The sequence below is a fragment of the Mytilus edulis genome, chromosome 3 (genome assembly GCF_963676685.1).
Source record: "Mytilus edulis chromosome 3, xbMytEdul2.2, whole genome shotgun sequence".
Taxonomy (NCBI): Eukaryota; Metazoa; Mollusca; class Bivalvia; order Mytilida; family Mytilidae; genus Mytilus; species Mytilus edulis.
In genome coordinates, this window is record NC_092346.1 from 1,652,044 (window position 1) to 1,678,448 (window position 26,405).

The following is a 26,405-nucleotide window of genomic DNA, read 5'->3' on the forward strand; positions in this document are numbered from 1 at the left end:
AGTCCAGATAATATCGGTTTCCTTTTGTCAGAGATTTTTGATAAAAATCTTATATTTTTTTGCCAGAAATGTTATTTCTGGTTATTCCGGTTATGAAACTGTAACTGTTTCCTTATACTAAAATTTATGTTTGTGATGTTGAAAATAGATTGAAATTAGACAAGTTTTCCTGTTTCCTGTTTACTGATATTTTACTATACAAACCATATTTTGTCCTGAAAATACTAATCTCTGGTCAAGAAATGTCAATTTGCACTTCTCTGACTTCTCTGGTGGTATGAAAAACTAAAAAGATACCAAGGAGACAATACAAATTCATAAGCTCAAGAAAGGAAACCAACTTCATCTTGGCATGAAAAACAAAGAAATCAGACTTTGATTCACACTGAAAAAATGTTATACATATTAATTTCTTCTTTTTATATCTTTAACAGGTGATTGACGCTGACAAAGAGGAAAAAAAAAACATCGTTCATGTTTGAAGAGTTTGGATCAAAGTTGTTTCACACAGGCTGTAAAGTTTAATCATGATTTCAGTTTCACAACTCACAGAAGAAGAGAGAAACTTCACCAGATTTTTCTTTCTCAACTTTAAAGTATCCCCAGACATTGCCAGGCGATTCTTTGACGGAGTTTTCCCGCCAACAAACTTATCCCAAACTATCAACACTAACACGCATGCCATTATCAGTTTAAATAAATCAAGAAGAATCAATGCAGCCCAATTAGAAATACTAAGGGGTGTCCAAGGGACAGTATGGCCATCGCATCTTCCTCCAATGCCTGTTGGAACAAAAGGTAAATAGTGATGATATACTTAATATTTTTATGCCCCAACTAGTGGGATTCTGTTTTTCGGTCTGTGCTTTCGTGTCGTATGTTCGTCCGTTCGTTCGCCCGTCCGTTCGCCCGTCTGTCCCGCTTCAATTTAAAGGTTTTGGTCAAGGTAGGTTTTGATGACGTTGAAGTCCAATCAACCTGAAAATTAGTACACATGTTCCCTATGGTGTGATCTTTCTAATTTTAATTCCAAAATAGAGTTTTACCCCAATTTCACGGTCCACTGAACAAACAAAATGATAGTGCGAGTTGAGCATTTGTGTACTATGGACACATTTTTGATTTGATAATGCATGCGAATTCTGCTGAGTAGTATAAGTGAGCCAAACTTATGATTGTGAAAATTTAACTTGCGCAATATAGGAGGTTTATCAACACCTTCTAATGGCTGGGATCAACTTCCGCATTCAAATGATACGGTACCGGGAGCGAACTTGGCTACACTGAAGTGGTACAGAAATCAGTTGGCCCACACGATGAGTATACGCGTACGGTCCAGCTGACCATACATGTTTTGTGATCATATGGAATAAATTCAAACAAACATTTATCAAAATCTTTATTTTTCGTTATACAAATTGTTATAATTACAGTTAGATGGATAAAGTGAATAAGCGAACAATTGAAATTGAATATTTGATTATCCGATAATTCTATTTTGGTACTCAAGGTGTCACTGGTTTCCACAAAGAACGTCATATTTTTTTTTACATTAACATGTTTTGTTCATGCATGTTCCTTTGCTTATACATTTTTTGGTGAAGTTCCTAAATATTCTAAAACTATTGTTTCCCACTCTATGTTTACTTCCGATAACTTCAATTTCAATAAGCATACTGGGCTGCTATTAATGAATTACTGACATGCTAAATACAGGAGATTAACAGATTAAATAAGCGTGATTTTTTTAAATAGTTATAATATGAAAAGTTTTTATTTCAATTACTATTGAACTTTTTATATCAATTTCATATATAAGTTATGTTGATCTGCCATATACATTTGTATCTAATAAACTTGACCAACTTCTTAATATTAGTCAGACCGTACGCGTACAGTCCAAATACTCATACGGTCTGGAACATATACAATAATATTCAGTTTGATTTTATTTTTAATACCGATAACAAAATCAATATTTATACCAATAAAAACAATATGCAAAGATCTCATTGCAGTAAATTTGTAACCTTTAACATGTTTAAGAATAAGCTTATTTATAAAAGAATCGACAAGTTTACTTTTATTTCCGGGCTCGGTAAACAGCAACACTAAAATTAGAATGACTGTGCCATCCCGTTTGAAATAGATTTTTTTTACAGGTATTTAAAAATGTACAGTTTACAAAGTATACATTAAATGGTGTTATACTGTGATTAATTTTAAAAGACAAAGACATTCTTGAAAAGGGCTCAAGTTTGAAAAAGATCTGTAGAAATCTTTTTTTCCTTAATTGTTTTATTCTAGCTACCTCTTCTAAGGACTTTGATCTGACAATGATGATTTGTCTGCTGCGCAATATAGGAGGTTTATCAACACCTTCTAATGGCTGGGATCAACTTCCGCATCCAAATGATACGGTACCGGGAGCGAACTTGGCTACACTGAAGTGGTACAGAAATCAGTTGGCCCACACGACAGTTACTTCTATGGATAACAATGAGTTCAATGACACATGGACTCTTGTTGAAAAGGTACGCAGTATAAACAACCAAGGCACATTTCTTCATTTAAAAAAAATAAGTCATTGTAATTTAGACACGAAAAGTACGAGTTATAGAAAATTTCGGTGGCTTCAGCTGGTGTACAATTTGTCCAAGATAAAGCTAGAAAAATATTCTTCTCTCAGTCAATGCTCCCGACTATCGAAACACAGTGTTAATTGTTCAATGTGTATTTTATATTGAATGCACTTTAACCAAGATCATAAGAAATACACTTTTATTTAATGTATCATAATTTACTAAATGGCAAACTATAAGCACAAACCCATTAGCAGACCTATAGACTATATCAAGGTAACTTTTTGCAAGTGTATGAAAGATTGTAAGGTTTATTGTGAGTTCCATTTAAATACGGTATGAAACTTGACTTCAGATGGCGTAAAATATATGAACGTCAAGTTGGTTACCTATTCCCTATTCCCAATTCGTTACCTATTCGTTACCTATTCCCTATTCCCTATTCGTTACCTATTCCCTATTCCCTATTCGTTACCTATTCGTTACCTATTCCCTATTCCCTATTCGTTACCTTTTCGTTACCTATTCCCTATTCCCTATTCGTTACCTATTCGTTACCTATTCCCTATTCCCTATTCGTTACCTATTCGTTACCTATTCCCTATTTCCTATTCGTTACCTATTCGTTACTTATTCCCTATTCCCCATCGTTACCTATTCGTTACTTATTCCCTATTCCTTATTCGTTACTTATTCTATTTTTAATATCCTTCCCCCTTTTTAATTAAGTCTCCCAAACAAAGTTTGGAGACTTATTGTTTTTGCTCAGTTCTTATTATTTTTATTATGTCACCCGATCGACAAGAAAAATGGTGAAAAAATATAATTTTGGAGTTCCTTGAATTATTTGAGAATGCTTAAGCTTAAAATCTTTAGATTTTAATACAATGTAGGTGCCCACTATATACTGGTTTTGGATGATTTTGGCACATTTTGGAACTGCTATGTTGCCATGGAAACTACACCAAAAATTTCAAAAATATGGAAATGCTCCAATTTTTTTGAAACTTTAGCATAACGATGAGCAACTTTGGTAGATGTGGAATTTGGCGTTGGAACTTCCAAAATGTCTGCCGTTTCCATGCAAACAATGAAAAAAGGTCAAAATGCTCCAAAAACTTCCGGGTTTGGTGAATAACTTTGGTATGCTTGAACTTAAAATCATCAAATTTTTATGCAATATAGTTGTCCACTATATACAGGTTTTAAATGATTTTGATAATCATTGGAACTACTATGTTACCATGGATACAGGAGCAAAATTTTCAGAATGCTTCAAAATTGATGAAACTTGATATGATTGTTAACTGTCAAGTCTAGATATGACTTTTCAAGTTGGAATTTCCAAAATGGCCACGGTTGCCATGGAAATTGCAAAAATGTCAAAAATTCTCAAAATTGTTTTAACTTAATGAAATTTGATATTGTTGGTAACTGACAAGTTAAGATGAGACTTTTGACTTTGAAATTTTCAAAATGGCTGCCATTGCCATGGAAACGGTATAAATGTGAAATACTTTAAAATGCTCTGAATATACTGAAAATTTACAAAAAGATGAATAGCCATGCATATTTGGGCATTTACTGTTAAACAAGTTTGAAATGGCTGCCGCTTAGTGGCAATAGGGGGAAGGGTGACATCCGCTATTGCTTGCAATGGCAATTCTAGTTATTCTTCTTCTTCCTCTTCTTCCTCTTCTTCTTCCGCCACTTTAAAAATGAACTTGTCCGCAGCATTTCTCCTAAACTACTTGTCAGATTTACTTAGGGTTTCATAAAATGTTAGACTAATATGTCTAGGTGAGCCATCAATCGTTCATTTGTGCATTGGGGTCTATTAAGGGGTATTTGGGGGGGGGGGCAGAAAGAAGGGAGGGGTTTATTATAGAACCCTATAGGATTTTATTTTCTAAAATTTTCAAATGAATATAACTTGAAAACTGTAAGTGATAGATACATGCAGTCTTCAGAAATGATTAAAGGACAATAAAAACAAATCACATGAAATATAGGGGAGTCCCTGAGGGGTCATCCCTACCCCCTTCAATTCGAGGATATGCTTTTAACTTGTAAACGGTCCAGATCCCCACCCCTAAACCATATATATTCTTGTATGGGACAATAAAACTAATCAAATGAAATTAAATAAAAGTTCCTTGGGGTCACCCCCACCCCGTTCAATTTGAGAATGTACTAGTATCTTGTAAACCTTCCAGATCCCCACCCCTAAACCATATATATTCTTGAATAGGACGATAAAACAAATCAAATGAAATTAAATGGAAGTCCCCGGGGGTCATCCCCATCCCGTTCAATTTTAGAATGTGCTATTATCTTGTAAACGGTCCAGATCCCCACCCCTAAACCATATATATTCTTGTAGGTGACAATAAAACTAATCAAATGAAATTAAATGGAAGTTCCTGGGGGTCACCCCCACCCCGTTCAATTTGAGAATGTACTATTATCTTGTAAATGGTCCAGATCCCCACCCCTAAACCATATATTTTCTTGTAGGGGACAATAAAACAAATGAAATGAAATAAAAGGAAAGTCCATAGGGGGTCACCCCACCCCCTCTTGTTTGAAAACTTATAAACAGTCAACATCCCCACTCCTAAACTATATATATTCTTGTAAGGGACAATAAAACTAATCAAATGAAATTAAATGGAAGTTCCTTGGGGTCACCCCCACCCCGTTCAATTTGAGAATGTACTATTGTCTTGTAAATGGTCCAGATCCCCACCCCTAAACCATATATATTCTTGTAGGGGACAATAAAACAAATGAAATGAAATAAAAGTAAAGTCCCTAGGGGGTTAGCCCACCCCCTCTTGTTTGAAAACTTGTAAACGGTCAACATCCCCACCCCTAAACTATATATATTCTTGTAAGGGACAATAAAACTAATCAAATGAAATTAAATGGAAGTTCCTTGGGGTCACCCCCACCCCGTTCAATTTGAGAATGTACTATTGTCTTGTAAATGGTCCAGATCCCCACCCCTAAACCATATATGTTCTTGTAGGGGACAATAAAACAAATAAAATGAGATAAAAGGGAAGTCCTGAGGGGGTCATCCCACCCCCTCTTGTTTGAAAACTTGTAAACGGTCAACATCCCCACCCCTAAACCATATATATTCTTGTAGGGGACAATAAAACAAATAAAATGAAATGTAGGTAAAGTCCCTGGGGGTCACCACCACCCCCTCCTGTTTGAATACTTGTAAATGGTGGAGATCCCCACCAGTAAGCCATATATATTCTTGTATGGGACAAAAAATCAAATCAAATGAACATGGGACCATATGAATTGCGAGTTATGGGAGCTTTGTTTGGGAGACTTCGTAACAGCATCCTGTTACAATTACTTCTTGTTGTTTATACTCTTATATCTGGTAATAGTTCTTAATTTGTTGAGGTAAAATGATCTTTTTATGACCTTTTTATATGTGTTTGAGCTCAACCGATCCTTTTACTCTATGTTCGATACTCATTTGTTCCTTATTTGATTTTTATACGTTCTACCTTTTAACTGCTTTATGTCCGTATGTTTGAAGATGGATCTTGGTTCGAAGGAATGAAATCACCGTGTTAGCGCTTGCATAAAAAAAAAGATGTAGTATGATTGCCAATGAGACAACAACCCACAATAGACCAAAATGACACAGAAACTATCAACTATAGGTCAATGTACGACCTTCAACAATGAGCATAGCCCAAACCGTGTAGTCACCTATAAAAGGCCCAGATATGACAATTTCAAACAATTCACAAAACTAACGGCCGTATTTCATATACAAAAAAATTAACGGAAAACAAATATGTAACACAAAAACAAACGATAACTACTTAATTTCAGGCTCTTGTCTAGGGACAGGCACATACTAACATAATGTGGTGGGGTTAAACATGTTAGCAGGGTGTACATCGTTTCGGAGCATGCTATTACCTTGTTTAATTCGTTCCATCACTCGCTTATAATTCGCTTATAATACGTGTATCATACGTTTCACCTTTTAAAACATGATTTTCAATTGTTTTGTTGTCTCTGGTGGTAGATTTGGGTTCTAAGAGGTGATATAACTCTATAAGCGCATATGTACCCGTTCCAGCGCTCGGATAATACCCTGTTAAATATTCGTTACTTATTCGCTTTTAATACGTTTGTTGTACGTTGCAGCTTTTAGAAAAGGATTTTCAATTGTGTTCATATCTCTGGTGGTAATAATGTGTTCTTATAGATGAAATATCCCTATTAGCGCGTATGTACCCGTTCCAGCGCTCGGATAATACCCTGTTACTTATTCGTTCCTTTATTGCTTTTAATGCGCGGGGTAAGTATACGTTGCACCTTGAAATAAATCGTTTTTTAATTGTGTTCATGTCTCTGGTGGTAACAATGTGTTCTTAGAGACGAAATGATCCTATTAGAGCGCATGTACCCGTTCCAGCGCTCGGTTAATACAGTGTTACCTATTCGTTACCTATTCACTTATAATACGTTTGTTGAACGTTGCACCTTTTAGAAAAGGATTTTCACTTGTGTTCATGTCTCTGGTGGTAACAATGTGTAATAAGAGATGAAATGACCCTATTAGCGTGCATGTACCCGTTCCAGCGCTCGGTTAATACCATGTTATCTATTCGTTACCTATTCGTTACTTATTCGCTTTTAATACGTTTGTTGTACGTTGCACCTTTAAGAAACGGATTTTCACTTGTGTTCATATCTCTTGTGGTAATAATGTGTTCTTATAGATGAAATACCCCTATTAGCGCATATAACCCGTTCCAGCGCTCGGATAATACCCGGTTACTTATTCGTTCCTTATTCGCTTTCAATGCGCAGGGTATACGTTTCACCTTGAAATAAATCGTTTTTTAATTGTGTTCGTTTCTCTGGTGATAACAATGTCTTCTTAGAGATGAAATGACCCTATTAGCGCGCATGTACCCGTTCCAGCGCTCGGTTAATACCCTGTTACCTATTCGTTACCTATTCACTTATAATACGTTTGTTGTACGTTGCACCTTTTAGAAAAGGATTTTGAATTGTGTCCATGTCTCTGGTGGTAACAATGTGTTCTTAGAGATGAAATGACCCTATTAGCGCTCATGTACCCGTTCCAGCGCTCGGTTAATACCCTGTTACCTATTCGTTACCTATTCACTTAAAATACGTTTGTTGTACGTTGCACCTTTTAGAAAAGGATTTTCAATTGTGTCCATGTCTCTGGTGGTAACAATGTGTTCATAGAGATGAAATGACCCTATTAGCGCGCATGTACCCGTTCCAGCGCTCGGTTAATACCCTGTTACCTATTCGTTACCTATTCGTTACTTATTCGCTTTAAATACGTTTGTTGTACGTTGCACCTTTTAGAAAAGGATTTTCACTTGTGTTCATGTCTCTGGTGGTAACAATGTGTAATTAGAGATGAAATGCCCCTATTAGCGTGCATGTACCCGTTCCAGCGCTCGGTTAATACCCTGTTACCTATTCGTTACCTATTCGTTACCTATTCACTTATAATACGTTTGTTGTGCGTTGCACCTTTTAGAAAAGGATTTTCACTTGTGTTCATGTCTCTGGTGGTAACAATGTGTAATTAGAGATGAAATGACCCTATTAGCGTGCATGTACCCGTTCCAGCGCTAGGTTAATACCCTGTTACCTATTCGTTACCTATTCACTTATAATACGTTTGTTGTGCGTTGCACCTTTTAGAAAAGGATTTTCACTTGTGTTCATGTCTCTGGTGGTAACAATGTGTAATTAGAGATGAAATGACCCTATTAGCGTGCATGTACCCGTTCCAGCGCTCGGTTAATACCCTGTTACCTATTCGTTACCTATTCACTTATAATACGTTTGTTGTGCGTTGCACCTTTTAGAAAAGGATTTTCACTTGTGTTCATGTCATTGGTGGTAACAATGTGTAATTAGAGATGAAATGACCCTATTAGCGTGCATGTACCCGTTCCAGCGCTCGGTTAATACCCTGTTACCTATTCGTTACCTATTCGTTACCTATTCGTTACTGATTCGCTTTAAATACGTTTGTTGTACGTTGCACCTTTTAGAAAAGGATTTTTAATTGTGTCCATGTCTTTGGTGGTAACAATTTGTTCTAAGAGAATAAATGACCCTATTAGCGCGCATGTACCCGTTCCAGCGCTCGGTTAATACCCTGTTACCTATTCGTTACTTATTCGCTTTAAATACGTTTGTTGTACGTTGCACCTTTTAGAAAAAGATTTTCATTTGTGTTCATGTCTCTGGTGGTAACAATGTGATGAAATAACCCTTTTAGCGCGTATGTACCCGTTCCAGCGCTCGGCTAATACCTTGTTACCTATTCCTTACTTCTTATTTCAAGGTGCAACGCATAACACGCGTATTTAAAGCGAATAAGGAACGAATAAGTAACAGGGTATCAGCCGAGCGCTGAAACGGGTACATATGTTCGATTAAGGTTATTTCACCTCTAAGAACCGACAGTTACCACCAAAGACACAAAAATATTTCTTTTTAAAGTGCAACGCATTACACACGTTTTAAAAGCGAAGAAGGAACGAATAAGTAACAGGGTATCACTGAGCGGTGAAATGGGTACATATGCGCTAATAGGGTTTTTTCAGCTCAGATCAGAGAACACATAATTACCACCAGAGACGTGAAAGCAATCGATAATCGATTTATTTCAAGGTGGAACGTATACCACGCGTATTTAAAGCGAATAAGGAACGAATAAGTAACAGGGTATCAGTCGAGCGCTGAAACGGGTACATATGTTCTATTAGGGTTATTTCACCCCTAAAAACCGACAGTTACCACCAAAGACACAAACATATGTCTTTTTTTAAAGTGCAACGCATAACACACGTTTTATTTTTTAATTTAAACATATTTATTTATAGTGGATTGGGAAACAAGTTTTGCAACTTATATTTACCCCTTTCCACTTTTCGGGTGCGAGTGCTGCCTTGTAGAAGCATCAGCCTACTCTTTTGCGAAATCTACAAGGGTGTCTTCAACGTGCAAGAGATATGGCTCTCTCTTAACACGGGTCAGCCATTTATCGTCCCCTTCCGACGGACTATCATCGTTTCCTGAAGACCATAGTCGCAAATGGTGTCAAGCTATAGCCGAAAATTGAGTTCCTGAAATTTTCATCCCGAACGGGAATTGAACCAGGAACCATTGTGTTCGTAGTCCGATGCACTAACCGCTACAACACGTTTTATAAGCGAATAAGAAACGAATAAGTAACAGGGTATCAGTGTTGCGCTGAAACGGGTACATATGCGCTAATAGGGTGTTTTCACTTCAGAGAACACACACTTACCGCCAGAGACATGAAAGCAATAGATAATCGATTTATTCCAAGGTGCAACGTATACCACGCGTATTAAAAGCGAATAAGGAACGAATAAGTAACAGGGTATCAGTCGAACGCTGAAACGGGTACATATGTTCTATTAGAGTTATTTCACCTCTAAGAACCGCCACCAGAGACACACAAATATTTCTTTTTTAAAGTGCAACGCATAACACACGTTTTAAAAGCGAATAAGGAACGAATAAGTAACAGGGTATCAGTGTAGTGGTGAAATGGGTACATATGTGCTAATAGGTTTTTTCAACTCAGAGAACACATAATTACCACCAGAGACATGAAAGCAATCGATAATCGTTTTATTTCAAGGTGCAACGTATATCACGCGTATTGAAAGCGATTAAGGAACGAATAAGTTACAGGGTATAAACCGAGCGCTGGAACGGGTACATACACGCTAATAGGGTTATTTCATCTCCAAGAACACATAGTTACCGCCAGAGACAAGAACACAATTGAAAATCATTTTCTAAAATGTTCATTTTTATACAAGCGCTAAAAGGTGATTTCACCTCTTCGAACCAAGAACCAGATCTTCAAACATACGAATATAAAACATTTAAAAGGTAGAACGTATAAAAATCAAATAATAAACAAATAAGTATATAACATAAAGCAACAGGATCAGTTGAGCACAAACACATATAAATAGGTCATAAGAAGGTCATTTTACCTCAACAAGTTTGGATCTATAACAAGAGATAAGAATATAAACAAGCTTAAGAGTGCACACGCTGAAATGTCTCGCCTTCTTTACTAATCATTGATATTATGTTGATAGTCTTAAGTATAAAGCTTTATAACAACTGTCACATAACTTAACATTTACCAAGATAACAAAACCCAAATTGAATGAACCAGGAAAGTGAGGTCAAGGTAAGATGAAACATGCCAGACAGACATGTACAGCTAACAATGCTTTCATACAACAAATATAGTTGACCTCTTACTTATAGTTTAAGAAAAATAGACCAAACACAAAAACTTAACACTGAGCAATGAACCGTGAAAATGAGGTGGAGGTCAAATAAAACCTGCGCGACTGACATACAGATCATATAATATTTCCATACACCAAATATATAAGTTGACTTATAGCATATAGTATTAGATAAAAAGACCAAAACTCAAAAACTTCACTTTGACCACTCAACCATGAAAATGAGGTCAAGGTCAGATGACATCTGCACGCTAAACATGTACACCTTACAATCATTCCATACAACAAATATAGTAGATCTATTATGTAAAGTATGAGAAAAAGAGACCAAAACACAAAAACTTAACTATAACCACTGAACCATGAAAATAAGGTCAAGGTCAGATGACACCTGCCAGTTGGACATGGACACCTTACAGTCCTTCCATACACCGAATATACTTGCCATATTGCTTATAGTATCTGAGATATGGACTTGACCACCAAAACCTAACCTTGTTCACTGATCCATGAAATGAGGTCGAGGTTAAGTGAAAACTGTCTGACGGGCATGAGGACCTTACAAGGTACGCACATACCAAATATAATTATCCTATTACTAAAAATCAGACAGAATTCAACATTACAAAAAATCTTAACTTTATTTTCAAGTGGTCACTGAACCATGAAAATGAGATCAAGGACATTTGACATGTGACTGATAAACTTCGTAACATGAGGCATCCATATACAAAGTATGAAGCATCCAGTTCTTCCACCTTCTAAAATATAAAGTTTTTAAAAAGTTAGTTAACACCGCCGCCGCCGTAGCCGCCGTAGCCGCCGTAGCCGGATCACTATCCCTATGTCGAGCTTTCTGCAACAAAAGTTGCAGGCTCGACAAAAATTAAAAATGGTGAGGATATCAAAAATTGAATAAGTAACGAATAAGGAATAAGTAACGAATAGGTAACGAATAGGGAATAGAGAATAAATAACAAATAGGTAACGCATAGGGAATAGAGAATAAATAACAAATAGGTAACGCATAGGGAATAGAGAATAAATAACAAATAGGTAACGCATAGGGAATAGAGAATAAATAACAAATAGGTAACGCATAGGGAATAGAGAATAAATAACAAATAGGTAACGCATAGGGAATAGAGAATAAATAACAAATAGGTAACGCATAGGGAATAGAGAATAAATAACAAATAGGTAACGCATAGGGAATAGAGAATAAATAACGAATAGGTAACGCATAGGGAATAGAGAATAAATAACGAATAGGTAACGAATAAGTAACAGGGTAATAACCGAACGCTGGAACAGGTACATACGCGCTTCATCTCTAAGAACACATTGTTACCACCAGAGACATGGACACAATTCAAAATCCTTTTCTAAAAGTTGCAACTTATAACAAACGTATTATAGCCGAATAAGTAACGAATAAGTAACAGGGTATTAACTGAGCGCTGGAACGGGTACATACGCGCTAATAGGGCCATTTCATATCTAAGAACACATTGTTGCCACCAGTGACATGAACACAATTGAAACTCCTTTTCTAAAAGGTGCAACGTACAACAAACGTATTATAAGTGAATAGGTAACGAATATGTAACAGGGTATTAACCGAGCGCTGGAACGGGTACATGCACCCTAATAGGGTAATTTTATCTCTAAACACATTGTTACCACCAGAGACATGAACACAAGTGAAAATCCTTTTCTAAAAGGTGCAACGTACAACAAACGTATTTAAAGCGAATAAGTCACGAATAGGTAACGAATAGGTTACAGGGTATTAACCGATCGCTGGAACGGGTACATATGCGCTAAAAGGGTCATTTCATCTCTAAGAACACATTGTTACCACCAGAGACATGAACACAATTGAAAATCCTTTTCTAAAAGGTGCAACGTACAACAAATGTATTATAAGTGAATAGGTAACGAATAGGTAACGAATAGGTAACAGGGTATTAACCGAGCGCTGGAACGGGTACATGCGCGCTAATAGGGTCATTTCATCTCTAAGAACACATTGTTACCACCAGAGACACGAACACATTTAAAAAACGATTTATTTCAAGGTGCAACGTATACCCTGTGCATTAAAAGCGAATAAGGAACGAATAAGTAACCGGGTATTATCCGAGCGCTGGAACGGGTAATATGCGCTAATAGGGGTATTTCATCTATAAGAACACATTATTACCACAAGAGATATGAACACAATTGAAAATCCGTTTTTTAAAGGTGCAACGTACAACAAACATATTAAAAGCGAATAAGTAACGAATAGGTAACGAATAGGTAACAGGGTATTAACCGAGCGCTGGAACGGGTACATGTACGCTAATAGGGTCATTTCATCTCTAATTACACATTGTTACCACCAGAGACATGAACACAAGTGAAAATCCTTTTCTTAAAGGTGCAACGTACAACAAACGTATTTAAAGCGAATAAGTAACGAAAAGGTAACGAATAGGTAACAGGGTATTAACCGAGCGCTGGAACGGGTACATACGCGCTAATAGGGTCATTTCATATCTAAGAACACATTGTTACCACCAGAGACATGAACACAATTGAAAATCCTTTTCTAAAAGGTGCAACGTACAAAAAACGTATTATAAGTGAATAGGTAACGAATAGGTAACGAATAGGTAACGAATAGGTAACAGGGTATTAACCGAGCGCTGGAACGGGTACATGCGCGCTAATAGGGTCATTTCATCTCTAAGAACACATTGTTACGACCAGAGACATGGACACAATTGAAAATCCTTTTCTAAAAGGTGCAACGTACAACAAACGTATTATAAGTGAATAGGTAACGAACAGGTAACAGGGTATTAACCGAGCGCTGGAACGGGTACATGCACGCTAATAGGGCACTTCATCTCTGATTACACATTGTTACCACCAGAGACATGAACACAAATGAAAATCCGTTTCTTAAAGGTGCAACGTACAACAAACGTATTTAAAGCGAATAAGTCACGAATAGGTAACGAATAGGTAACAGGGTATTAACCGAGCGCTGGAACGGGTACATGCGCGCTAATAGGGTCATTTTATCTCTAAGAACACATTGTTACCACCAGAGACACGAACACAATTAAAAAACGATTTATTTCAAGGTGCAACGTATACCCTGCGCTTTAAAAGCGAATAAGGAACGAATAAGTAACCGGGTATTATCCGAGCGCTGGAACGGGTAATATGCACTAATAGGGGTATTTCATCTATAAGAACACATTATTACCACAAGAGATATGAACACAATTGAAAATCCGTTTCTTAAAGGTGCAACGTACAACAAACGTATTAAAAGCGAATAAGTAACGAATAGGTAACAGGGTATTAACTGAGCGCTGGAACGGGTACATGCACGCTAATAGGGTCATTTCATCTCTTATTACACATTGTTACCACCAGAGACATGAACACAAGTGAAAATCCTTTTCTAAAAGGTGCAACGTACAACAAACGTATTATAAGTGAATAGTTAACGAATAGGTAACGAATAGGTAACAGTGTATTAACCGAGCGCTGGAACGGGTACACGCGCGCTAATAGGGTCATTTCATCTCTAAGAACACATTGTTACCACCAGAGACATGAACACAATTAAAAACGATTTATTTCAAGGTGCAACGTATACTTACCCCGCGCATTTAAAGCAATTAAGGAACGAATAAGTAACAGGGTATTATCCGAGCGCTGGAACGGGTACATACGCGCTAATAGGGATATTTCATCTATAAGAACACATTATTACCACCAGAGATATGAACACAATTGAAAATCCTTTTCTAAAAGGTGCAACGTACAACAAACGTATTAAAAGCGAATAAGTAACGAATATTTAACAGGGTATTATCCGAGCGCTGGAACGGGTACATATGCGCTTATAGAGTTATATCACCTCTAAGAACCCAAATCTACCACCAGAGACAAATAAGCGAGTGATGGAACGAATTAAACAAGGTAATAGCATGCTCCGAAACGATGTACACCCTGCTAACATGTTTAACCCCACCACATTATGTTAGTATGTGCCTGTCCCTAGACAAGAGCCTGAAATTAAGTAGTTATCGTTTGTTATTGTGTTACATATTTGTTTTCCGTTAATTGTTTTGTATATGAAATACGGCCGTTAGTTTTGTTGTTTGAATTGTTTGAAAGTGTCATATCTGGGCCTTTTATAGGTGACTACACGGTTTGGGCTATGCTTATTGTTGAAGGCCGTACATTGACCTATAGTTGATAGTTTCTGTGTCATTTTGGTCTATTGTGGGTTGTTGTCTCATTGGCAATCATACTACATCTTTTTTTTATGCAAGCGCTAACACGGGGATTTCATCCCTTCGAGCCAAGATCCATCTTCAAACATACGGACATAAAGCAGTTAAAAGGTAGAACGTATAAAAATCAAATAAGGAACAAATGAGTATCGAACATAGAGTAAAAGGATCGGTTGAGCACAAACACATATAAATAGGTCATAAAAAGATCATTTTACCTCAACAAATTAAGAACTATTACCAGATATAAGAGTATAAACAACAAGAAGTAATTGTAACAGGATGCTGTTACGAAGTCTCCCAAACAAAGCTCCCATAACTCGCAATTCATATGGTCCCATGTTCATTTGATTTGATTTTTTGTCCCATACAAGAATATATATGGCTTACTGGTGGGGATCTCCACCATTTACAAGTATTCAAACAGGAGGGGGTGGTGGTGACCCCCAGGGACTTTACCTACATTTCATTTTATTTGTTTTATTGTCCCCTACAAGAATATATACGGTTTAGGGGTGGGGATGTTGACCGTTTACAAGTTTTCAAACAAGAGGGGGTGGGATGACCCCCTCAGGACTTCCCTTTTATCTCATTTTATTTGTTTTATTGTCCCCTACAAGAACATATATGGTTTAGGGGTGGGGATCTGGACCATTTACAAGATAATAGTACATTCTCAAATTGAAAGGGGTGGGGGTGACCCCAAGGAACTTCCATTTAATTTCATTTGATTAGTTTTATTGTCCCTTACAAGAATATATATAGTTTAGGGGTGGGGATGTTGACCGTTTACAAGTTTTCAAACAAGAGGGGGTGGGCTTACCCCCTAGGGACTTTCCTTTTATTTCATTTCATTTGTTTTATTGTCCCTTAAAAGAATATATATGGTTTAGGGGTGGGGATATGGACCATTTACAAGATAATGGTACATTCTCAAATTGAACGGGGTGGGGTGACCCCCAGGAACTTCCATTTAATTTCATTTGATTAGTTTTATTGTCACCTACAAGAATATATATGGTTTAGGGTTGGGGATCTGGACCGTTTACAAGATAATAGCACATTCTAAAATTGAACGGGGTGGGGATGACCACCGGGGACTTCCATTTAATTTCATTTGATTTGTTTTATCGTCCTATTCAAGAATATATATGGTTTAGGGGTGGGGATCTGGACGGTTTACAAGATACTAGTACATTCTCAAATTGAACGGGGTGGGGATGACCCCAAGGAACTTTTATTTAATTTCATTTGATTAGTTTTATTGTCCCATACAAGAATATATATGGTTTAGGGGTGCGGATCTGGGCCGTTTACAAGTTAAAAGCATATTCTCGAATTGAAGGGGGTAGGGATGACCCCCCAGGGACTCCCATATATTTCATGTGATTTGTTTTTATTGTCCTTTAATCATTTCTGAAGACTGCATGTATCTATCACTTACAGTTTTCAAGTTATATTCATTTGAAAATTTTAGAAAATAAAATCCCATAGGGTTCTATAGTAAACCCCTCCCTTCTGTCTGCCCCCCCCCAATACCCCTTAATAGACCCCAATGCACAAATGAACGATTGATGGCTCACCTAGACATATTAGTCTAACATTTTATGAAACCCTAAGTAAATCTGACAAGTAGTTTTGGAAAAATGCTGCGGACAAGTTCATTTTTAAAGTGGCGGAAGAAGAAGAGGAAGAAGAAGAATAATAACTAGAATTGCCATTGCAAGCAATAGCGGATGTCACCCTTCCCCCTATTGCCACTAAGCGGCAGCCATTTAAAAAAATGATTAAAATTGAATGCACAAATATACATGTCTATACATCTTTCTGTAAATTTTTTAGTTCATTTAGATCATTTTAAAACAAATTTCATTTCTGTCGTTTCCATGGCAACGGCAGCCATTTTGAAATTTTCAAAGTCATAAGTCTCATCTATACATGCCAGTTAATCAAAATATCAAGTTATATTAAGTTCAATGCATTTTGAAATTTTTTTACATTTTTGCAGTTTCCATGGCAACGGTGGCCTTTTTGGAATTTCCATCATCAAAAGTTTCATCCAGACTTGCCAGTCTACAATTATATAACGTTTCATAAAATTTTGAGCATTTTGAAATTTTTGAAATTTTTGACACTTTCGATGGTTCCTATGGCAACAGAGACCATTCCCAAAAGTTAATGGCATATACCACATCGGTACATGGGAGGGACCATACCATCAAAGTTTCGATCAATTTGACCTACCATTTTAAGAAAGTAAATGCCACTTTAAGGTTTTTGAACCATTTTGACCTGTTTTGCATTGTTTCCATGGTAACGGCAGACATTTTTGAAATTCTAACGCCAAATTCCACATCTACCAATGTTGCTCATCGTTACTGTAACGTTTCGGTAATTTTGGAGCATTATGATATTTTTGAAAATTTTGGTGTAGTTTCCATGGCAACATAGTAGTTCCAATGATTGCCAAAATCCTCTAAAACCAGTATATAGTGGGCACCTACATTGTATCAAAATATAATGATTCTGAGTTTAAGCATATCCAAATAATTCATTAAAACCAAAAACTGATTTTGTCACATTTGTTCTGTTACCATGGTAAAGGCAGCAATTTGTTAGTTCCAAAGTTGCTCTGCAACTCGAAAGTCAGGGTTCCTTGTTATAGTGAACTATCATTTAGATTGGTTCCTTTGGTTCCGAGATAGCGGGCGGACAAAATTAGGTGGAAGAAAAATAATAATAGGGAAAAAGAAACAGAGGAAAAGCAATATGTCACCCAACATTGTCGATCGGGTGACATAAAAATTATAAGAACTGAGCAAAAACAATAAGACTCCAAACTTTGTTTGGGAGACTTAATTAAAAATGGGGAAGGATATTAAAAATCGAATAAGTAACGAATAAGGAATAGGGAATAAGTAACGAATAGGTAACGATAGGGAATAGGGAATAAGTAACGAATAAGTAACGAATAGGGAATAGGGAATAGGTAACGAATAGGTAACGAATAGGTAACGAATAGGTAACGAATAGGGAATAGGGAATAGGTAACGAATAGGTAACGAATAGGGAATAGGGAATAGGTAACGAAAAGGTAACGAATAGGGAATAGGGAATAGGTAACGAATAGGTAACGAATAGGGAATAGGGAATAGGTAACGAATAGGGAATAGGGAATAGGTAACCAACTTGACGTCCATGTAAAATATTAAAACTTTGAAGGTTTTCGTAATAAATATGACAACCTAAACATTCTAAAGATTAGAAAATAAGTTGATTTATGCTTAAAGTTTTTTCAAATGTCAAATAAAATTTTGTATGTTGAAATGTTAGAAAAAAGATATGTCACTATGATGATTAGCTTAACGTCAATTACTTGTATATTTTTCTCATTTTAGGCATTGATATCTTTAAATAAAGGTCAAATACCAAACGAGGTCACTGAAATCTTAAATTACGATCTTGATGGAGAACAAGCAAAATCATTAGCAAACTCAGAACTCAAGCAACTGAAAAAAGAATACATGGTTTGGGAAAAGAAAAAAGAACAGATAGAAAGTGATTTCAGTTATTACAGAAAAGGGAATCTCCCTAAAAATATTGCAGGTTTGTTTCAATTTTAAAGATATAACCATTTCCTAGTTTGAAAACGATAGGCGAAAGATACAAAACGGATGCTCAAACTCTTAAGTCGAAAAATCCGCTGACAATTTTATGGCAAAAAATGAAAAACGAAAGAAGACAAATTAAAAACCAATTGTTCAGAGAACAATTGCAGGTCTTTCCACCAAATATAATGTATTTTAATATGAAAGTTGTAAAATTAAGTTTAGAATGATAGCGTATTGTATGCTGATTCCAAAAATATATGGTTTCTATACAATATTTTTTAAATAAGGGAGATAATTTGTTACTTCCGGTTTGAAAAATTTACTTCCGATTATATTTTGATATTTTCTTGACACTGATTCCAAAAATATCTGGTTCCATATACTTTTATATTAATAAAGTACACAAAATAGCTACTTCCGGTTTACACTGGGTCACGTCCGGTTGTTTTTTCAAGGTTAAATGGTTTGATACCTTTTGCCAAAAGTCTCATGGCTTTATCATGTATACATATGAGGTAAAAGCAAAGGTCAAAATCTAGAACATCAAATTAAGCTATGACCTTGAGATAAATTTCAAGGTCATAAACCAAGTACCTAAAATCAAAAGACCATAGGTCTTAATTATATTTGGTCAATGAGTTATATCACCATACTCGTATTTTTAAATACAAAAGGGGAGAAAACTCCCTTTTACGTTCAAAATACCCTTGCGATCAAAATTTACGTGTTACGACATGTCTCAACTAATAATTTAGTAAAAATAATTTGATGATATCTTATACGGTTTTTGGGAATAAGTGAAAATAAGCCAAATTCAAAAAAAGTCAAACATTAGAAAATGACCTTGACCTTTGACCTTGACCTTATTTTCATTTTTTTTGGACCAGGGACCTCAAAACAAAAGATCCTAGGTCTTTATCACTTATGGTTTACAAGATAAAAATGCATATCACTTATATCAAATGCATAAGGGGAAATAACTCTCATATGGAGCATTCATATTGCTTCGGTCAAAATAGGACAAATCATGCGAAGGATATAACAAGCAATTTTATAAAATAAATTTGTCATTATCTTTTACGGTTGGGAAGGAGTAGTGGACACAAGGAAAACAGTGTTTGGGGAGATAACTCCTACAAAGAAAAGTATTCGGTTTCGCAGGGTAAATTTGAAAAGTTGTTCGATATCATTAAATTTGATAAATTGTTCGATATCATATACCAAATATCTAAGTGACATATTGCGAAACAAATATTTATTGCAAGAACAAAATTAGGCGGAAAAAAAAACCAAAAAAATAATCAGAAGAAAAACAATAGGTCTTTCCACAGAAAAGTGGAAAGACCTAATAATAGTATACAAAACACAACATAGAAATCTAAAGACTGACCAACACGAACCACACAAAACAGGGGGGATCTCCGGTGCTTCGGAAGCGTAAGCAAATTCTTCTACTAAAAGAGGCACCCGTTACATTGCTCCGAGTAAGTATACACCCAGTAATAAGTCTAATAAGTTAGGTCACATTCGAGGAGGACGGGATTGTGGTAACGACAACTGGAATCATGTTATATATGCCCGAACGGTCAACCATCTCGTGATGGCGTACATTTTCGAAGGGATGATTTCGACTTCACAACTTGGAACTCCTGATTTGATTACAAATGGGATATATATATTCCATATACAGACGCTGTTGGTATGTTTCTTCATAGAAATAGAAAGTTAACAATTTGAAAGTTTGAATTATCTTCTGTGTTGTTGTAATGTTTTGTTTTCAACTGACCCTAATTTTTAATTTATAAGTCGAGACGTTACTATGTGTGTCCGAATTTTGGTTGTCTCTTTAATTTGAAAGTTGACATTTCCTGTTTTTTTAAGAAGTTTCTCATGATTGGGCCGTTTGATTGCTTCTATTTTAAATATATACAATATGAACATTTTATTTACAGAAGCGAATGCAACTTTAGTTGAAACATGGCTTAATGATGACAAAACGTTTTACGAAACAGAGGGATCGGAACTTGTTTATGATAAACTACATGAGTGTAACTGTATTTTGGTGACATCTAGTTCAGGATTAGGAAAGACGGCTATCATCCGACATATTGCATTAAAATTTGAACAGGAAGGTTTTGAAATTATTAACGTTCCTATAGAGTCACCAGAGTATATAGTTAAGTACAAAACAAATAAAAAACAAATATTTCTCATTGATGATGTCCTTGGTAAATACGATTTAAGTCCGACACTGTTGGAAAAATGGGAAAGAATAAATGAAAAACTTATCAGCTGCATGGAAACAGAATTAAATTCAAATAAAATATTGTGCTCATTAAGATTACAAATAGCACGCAATAAAAGATTTGAAAATGCATCGACAATTTTAAACAAAGAAGTCATTGATTTAGAACACGAGTTTTATGCACCTTCAAAAGAGGAAAAACAGGAAATGTTGATGAATCATCTTAGGACAAATGACTTAGAAAAGGAAATTAAAATACAGGAGGTTGAGATAATGTGTGAAACGACTTATGCATTTCCTCTTCTTTGCAAATTAGTTTCAAATGATGAGGAAATATTTAAAAAAAAAATCGAATTCTTTAAGCAACCATTATCATTGTTTAGGAAGGAACTTGATACAATGATTAATGAAAATAAGAAGCTATATTGCATTTTGGTAATATGTATGGTGTATAATGGTTCATTTAGTAAAAGTATATTTGATGTTGACTCAGATGAATGTGATGAGAAAATATACAGAATTATGAAAACTTGCAAACTTCAAGAAGACATGTCTAAGAAAGAACTTGAAGATATCGTGTTTTCTGCTATAGGATCGTATTTCAACAAGGATGGCTACAATTTCCAGTTTATTCACGATGGATTTAAAGAGACTGTTGGTTGTCATTTCTATACATTTGATCCGAAAGTAATGTTTTCAGACTGTGATATCTTGTTTATTAGAGATCGGGTCAGAGTTCATTCCATTGAAAAAATGAATGAAAATGTTGATGAAAATTTTGTGATCATTCAGGAAGATGAATTGAATGAGAATCATTTTAATTCGTTATTTGATAGATTGTCGGATGAAGTAAATAGTGGGAGGTTTTCCAGTTTGTTGATGAGCCAGCTTTTTAAGAATAGACATTTTGTGTATAAATTTGGAACTTTTTATAAAAATAATAAGGGCATGCAAGGATCAACAAATTCGTTTTTGAAGAAGGTGAGCTCCGAACGGATTTGGAGCCATTTATTTAGACAAGTTAAGAATCTTTTTGAAACAGATCAGTCAGTCAGTGTAGCGATAAAGGTAAAAGAAATATTTATATCGAATGAAGAATTTATAGATAAGCAGCATGCCATTAGTCGAGTTATAGAGGCCATAGCTGCTAGAAGTACATTTATATACTGGATTGTGGCATTTGGCTGTAATGAATTATATCAATATGCTTGGAGCAAGATGACATCTTTGGAGCATAGATGGATTTTGGGAAGAGATTATACATACAACCCCTTAGTAAAGTCATTCTTTCCTCTGGCTGTGTTGGGTGGTAATTTAGATATTGTAAGACAATTAATTTCTACTGGTGCAGATGTTAATTGTTTTTCCGAATTTTGGGAAACACCTTTATATCTAGCAGTAAGGTCCGATAATATTGATATGGTACGCTTACTGGTGAGTAATGGAGCAAAGGTAAACCGACGAGGCTGGTTTGCAATGAAGATTCCAATAGCAATCACTTCAAAGAAACAGGAAATTAATAGTTTGATTCTTGAATACGATTCAAACCAGACTGAGCTTCATAAAGCAGTCCAACATAACGAATTACAAAATTTAAGATCAAATATTCGGTCAGATAATATAGATTCTAAAACAAAGAGCGGGTGGACAACTCTACATTACGCTGTAATATTGAATAATTTAGAAGCTGTAAAGATTTTATTTCATGAAGAATTGCCGCAAAACCATGATTCTTATTTTGACTTTACACAAGATGAACAAGAGAGCGCATTATTGTGCAAAGAACCGACACCAAAAATAAACATTACTGACAATAATGGACTTACTGCTATGCATCTAGCAGTTATAAATGATAATATCGAGATGATATCTGTTCTGCTTCGTTATAAAGCTGAGGTGAGGGTTCATGATGTTTTTAATAGAACGCCGTTACATTACGTAAACAGTGAAAGAGCATTAAAATTACTGCTGTCTCATACCTCTCAGAATCTGTGTTCAGAAGATTATCAACGCGTAGAAGAGGGGGGAGTGCTCGGAAAGATATCAATGTCAGTTTTCAGGACCATGTGTTTAAATATTACTGTACAAAATTCTTTCAGAAATATTAGTCGTGACTATTTAAACATGCCAGACAGGGAGGGTAATACCCCCTTGCATATGGTTATAAACAAGTGCCTTTTAAAAAAGGAAATCACTGGTTGTATAGAAACATTGTTAGAGAATGGGGCAAACCCTTATCTATTTAATGATAGTGGCACTTCATCATTAGAGTTGATTAAAAAAAAACAATTTCGATACAGTCAAAAACACAAACAATAGTGAAAACTATAAACAATCACATGCGAATATTTATAACGTATTTGCTTTAGTTATGTTCATCTTAACGGTAGTGACTTTGGGACTAGCGATATATCTGTCCTCTGTAATTAGAAAGGAAAGTCAAACTGAACTTTTCTGCGTTGGACAAGGTGCAGGATCTATTCATATTTCCTTGGTGCAGGTGACTAGAAGCATAAACGTTGTAATATTTTCTTTTGTACTTCTTTGGTTATTATCACTTACCTTTTACATGACGTTTTCTGATCTCCGTCGACGATGTTTTGGTTTGTTTTTAGTATTAACACTTCTGGGCTGTGGTTCTTTCATATTATTTGGTCCATTTGTATGTATTCAATTCATATACAGGTTTATGTATGGAATGATTGTAGTTGTAATGATATGTTCAATCTTTATAAAATTGATGTCAAGTTTAACACCTATAGTATTAGTATGTTGGAACAGAGGGAATATAGCTGTTCTAATGTGTTTATTCCTTATGATCCTTGCTATTTTCTATGTATTTGTATCTACAGCATCTACTGATGACGAAAAATTTGATAATTTTGATTCCATGCGCAATATAAATACAATGAACATTACAAATTCAAATTGTACAGACTTTAGATCTGTAAATATCACATGTACAAGTTTAGCCTATAATATAACTTATAAGAATGGTGTTGATTTCTCAGTACAATGTCGTACTGACCCAAATATTACAAAAGATATTGTTACACATGGTACACTTACAGTGGAAACAGGATTTATAGACTGGTCGGAAATAGGACTAATGTTTTTATTTTGTTTGAATCTTTCATTGCATGCAACATGTGCCTATTGTTTCTCACACTGTATACTTGCAATATTTGTTAGGAAAATAATCGACCGGGAAAAATCGTTCCCGATTCTTAATCGAGTGGCAGTGTCCTTTTTATATTTAGGTATATTGTGTCATATTATGTTTTGATATAAGCAAGTTTAGTAGAATGTTGTAGTAAATGAAAATTAAAACAATAAAACTAAGAATGATGTTTAATAAACTCATCATAGATACCAGGATTACAATTTTATATTTACGTCAGACGCGCGTTCCTTCTACAAAAGACTCATCAGTGGCGCTCGGATAAAAAAATGTTTAAAAGGCAAAATAAAGTACGAAGTTGAAGAGCATTGAGGACAAAAAATCCTAAAATCCTAAAATCACCAAATTAACCTAGCAATAGTTAATAGTAAAAACTGGAAAGAAATAGCAGGTGCTCCGGAAGGGCCGCATCGTAATATTCATAGACACACTTACGAGAAGAGTATTATCAAAGGGATAATTAACCCCCCTCTTTCCAACCCCCCCCCCCAAAAAAAAACCACCAAACCAGTCAAAACAAAACACAACAGAAACAAACAATCAAACAAACAAGTCGTTTATTAAAGTTACATATGTGTTTAAATTAATTTGACTCATCTTAGATCGTTTTCATCCGACCGTCGTTAATTTAAATCAAAGTACTGAATTACTGAACATCGGATGACCGCAAGTTCTTGTGGATGGTCAAACGCACATGTCAAAGAAAAAGATCACATCTCTATACCTGAAACTGAGGTTAATGTACAGAGATGTATTTTTTTCTGAGAAAAGTTCGTGCATGGATGATAGATAAATGACAGGAAATTCAACCGCAACGTAATAACTATTATATTGTAGTGATACAAATCAATATACCTGGGACTATTATACTAATATGATAATAGTCCCAGAGTTTAAACTAGTTTTTTGTTATATATTATATTAATATAACAGTTACATGTCTAAATAACTTTCATCCATTTGTATATCATTCTTTTCTACTATTCTAATAATAGTGCAGTGCAAGTGCAAATCGAAAAGATTGGATATGAGAAGATGTCATATTTTCCCGCAAAAACAATTACAGAGTTACCGGTCCTTGCCGGGAGTGTCGCAAGTGTTCTTGAGATATTTTTCCGCAAGCTTTAACACAATATTTCGGTATGTGTGCATAGATATTATCAATGATTTTTTACTTTTATATATATATCTAACGACAAAAAGTTTTCATATTATTAATTTGTGTTTAAAAAAAATATTTATAAGAGTATCCATTGAAAAATGAATTTAGAACCAGCGATAAGGAATGTTATTTTGCACTAGATAATGTCTGCGGATCTATAATTTTTATAGATCGGTTAAAATCCCCAAACAAATTTGCATAATGGAAATTTAGGTGATAGCAATACATCGGAATGACCTCAAGGTCATCATCTATGTAAAAAACAAATTCTCTGAAACCACTGGGAAATCTGAACCTGCAAATTCCCCTTAGGGTATATATATACAATTCGTCTCAAATTTAGCCCATAAAATTTTCCCTGAGAGTATTTCAACCCCTGTATCTGAGACACCATGGCAATACCACCTAGACTTTCCATCGCTATATACCACTTGACCAACTAGGCTATATAAAAATAAAGCTTTTGTTAGTCTGATAATGCCTTCCTCATCTGCTGTATCTAGGGTTGTTACACAGTGCATGATGTACAGTGGCAAGACGATGGTATATAAAGGCAACAGTAGTATACCGCTGTTCAAAACTCATAAATCCATGGACAAAAAACAAAATCGGGGTAACGAACTAAAACCGAGGGAAACGCATTAAATATATAAGAGGAGAACAACGACATAACACTAAAATGTAACACACATAGACAAAATCCCACGAGAATAACAAATATAACATATATATATAACATCAAAACCAAATACATGAATTATGGATAGACAAGTACCGTGACACGTCTTATCGCAATGTGAATTTACACTCAAAAATAAGAGAAAACAAACGACACAACGTTATAATGTAATACACACAGAAACGAGCTATAATATAACAATGGCCATATTCCTGACTTGGTACAGGGCATTTTTAAAGGGAAAAAAATGGTGGGTTGAACCTGGTTTTGTGGCATGCCAAACCTCGCACTTT

The 26,405-nt window shown here is 35.4% G+C and overlaps 1 protein-coding gene across 1 annotated transcript; it reads left to right on the top strand.

Moving 5' to 3' along the window:
- The first annotated feature begins 434 nt into the window (after positions 1-434).
- LOC139515593 (uncharacterized) lies at positions 435-24,432 on the top strand. Its single transcript, XM_071305186.1, has 4 exons — positions 435-798; positions 2,308-2,534; positions 18,633-18,840; positions 20,798-24,432. The coding sequence occupies exons 1-4, from the start codon at positions 528-530 to the stop codon at positions 23,407-23,409; spliced, it is 3,318 nt and encodes a 1,105-aa protein (XP_071161287.1). The 5' UTR covers positions 435-527; the 3' UTR covers positions 23,410-24,432.
- The last annotated feature ends 1,973 nt before the right edge of the window (positions 24,433-26,405 follow it).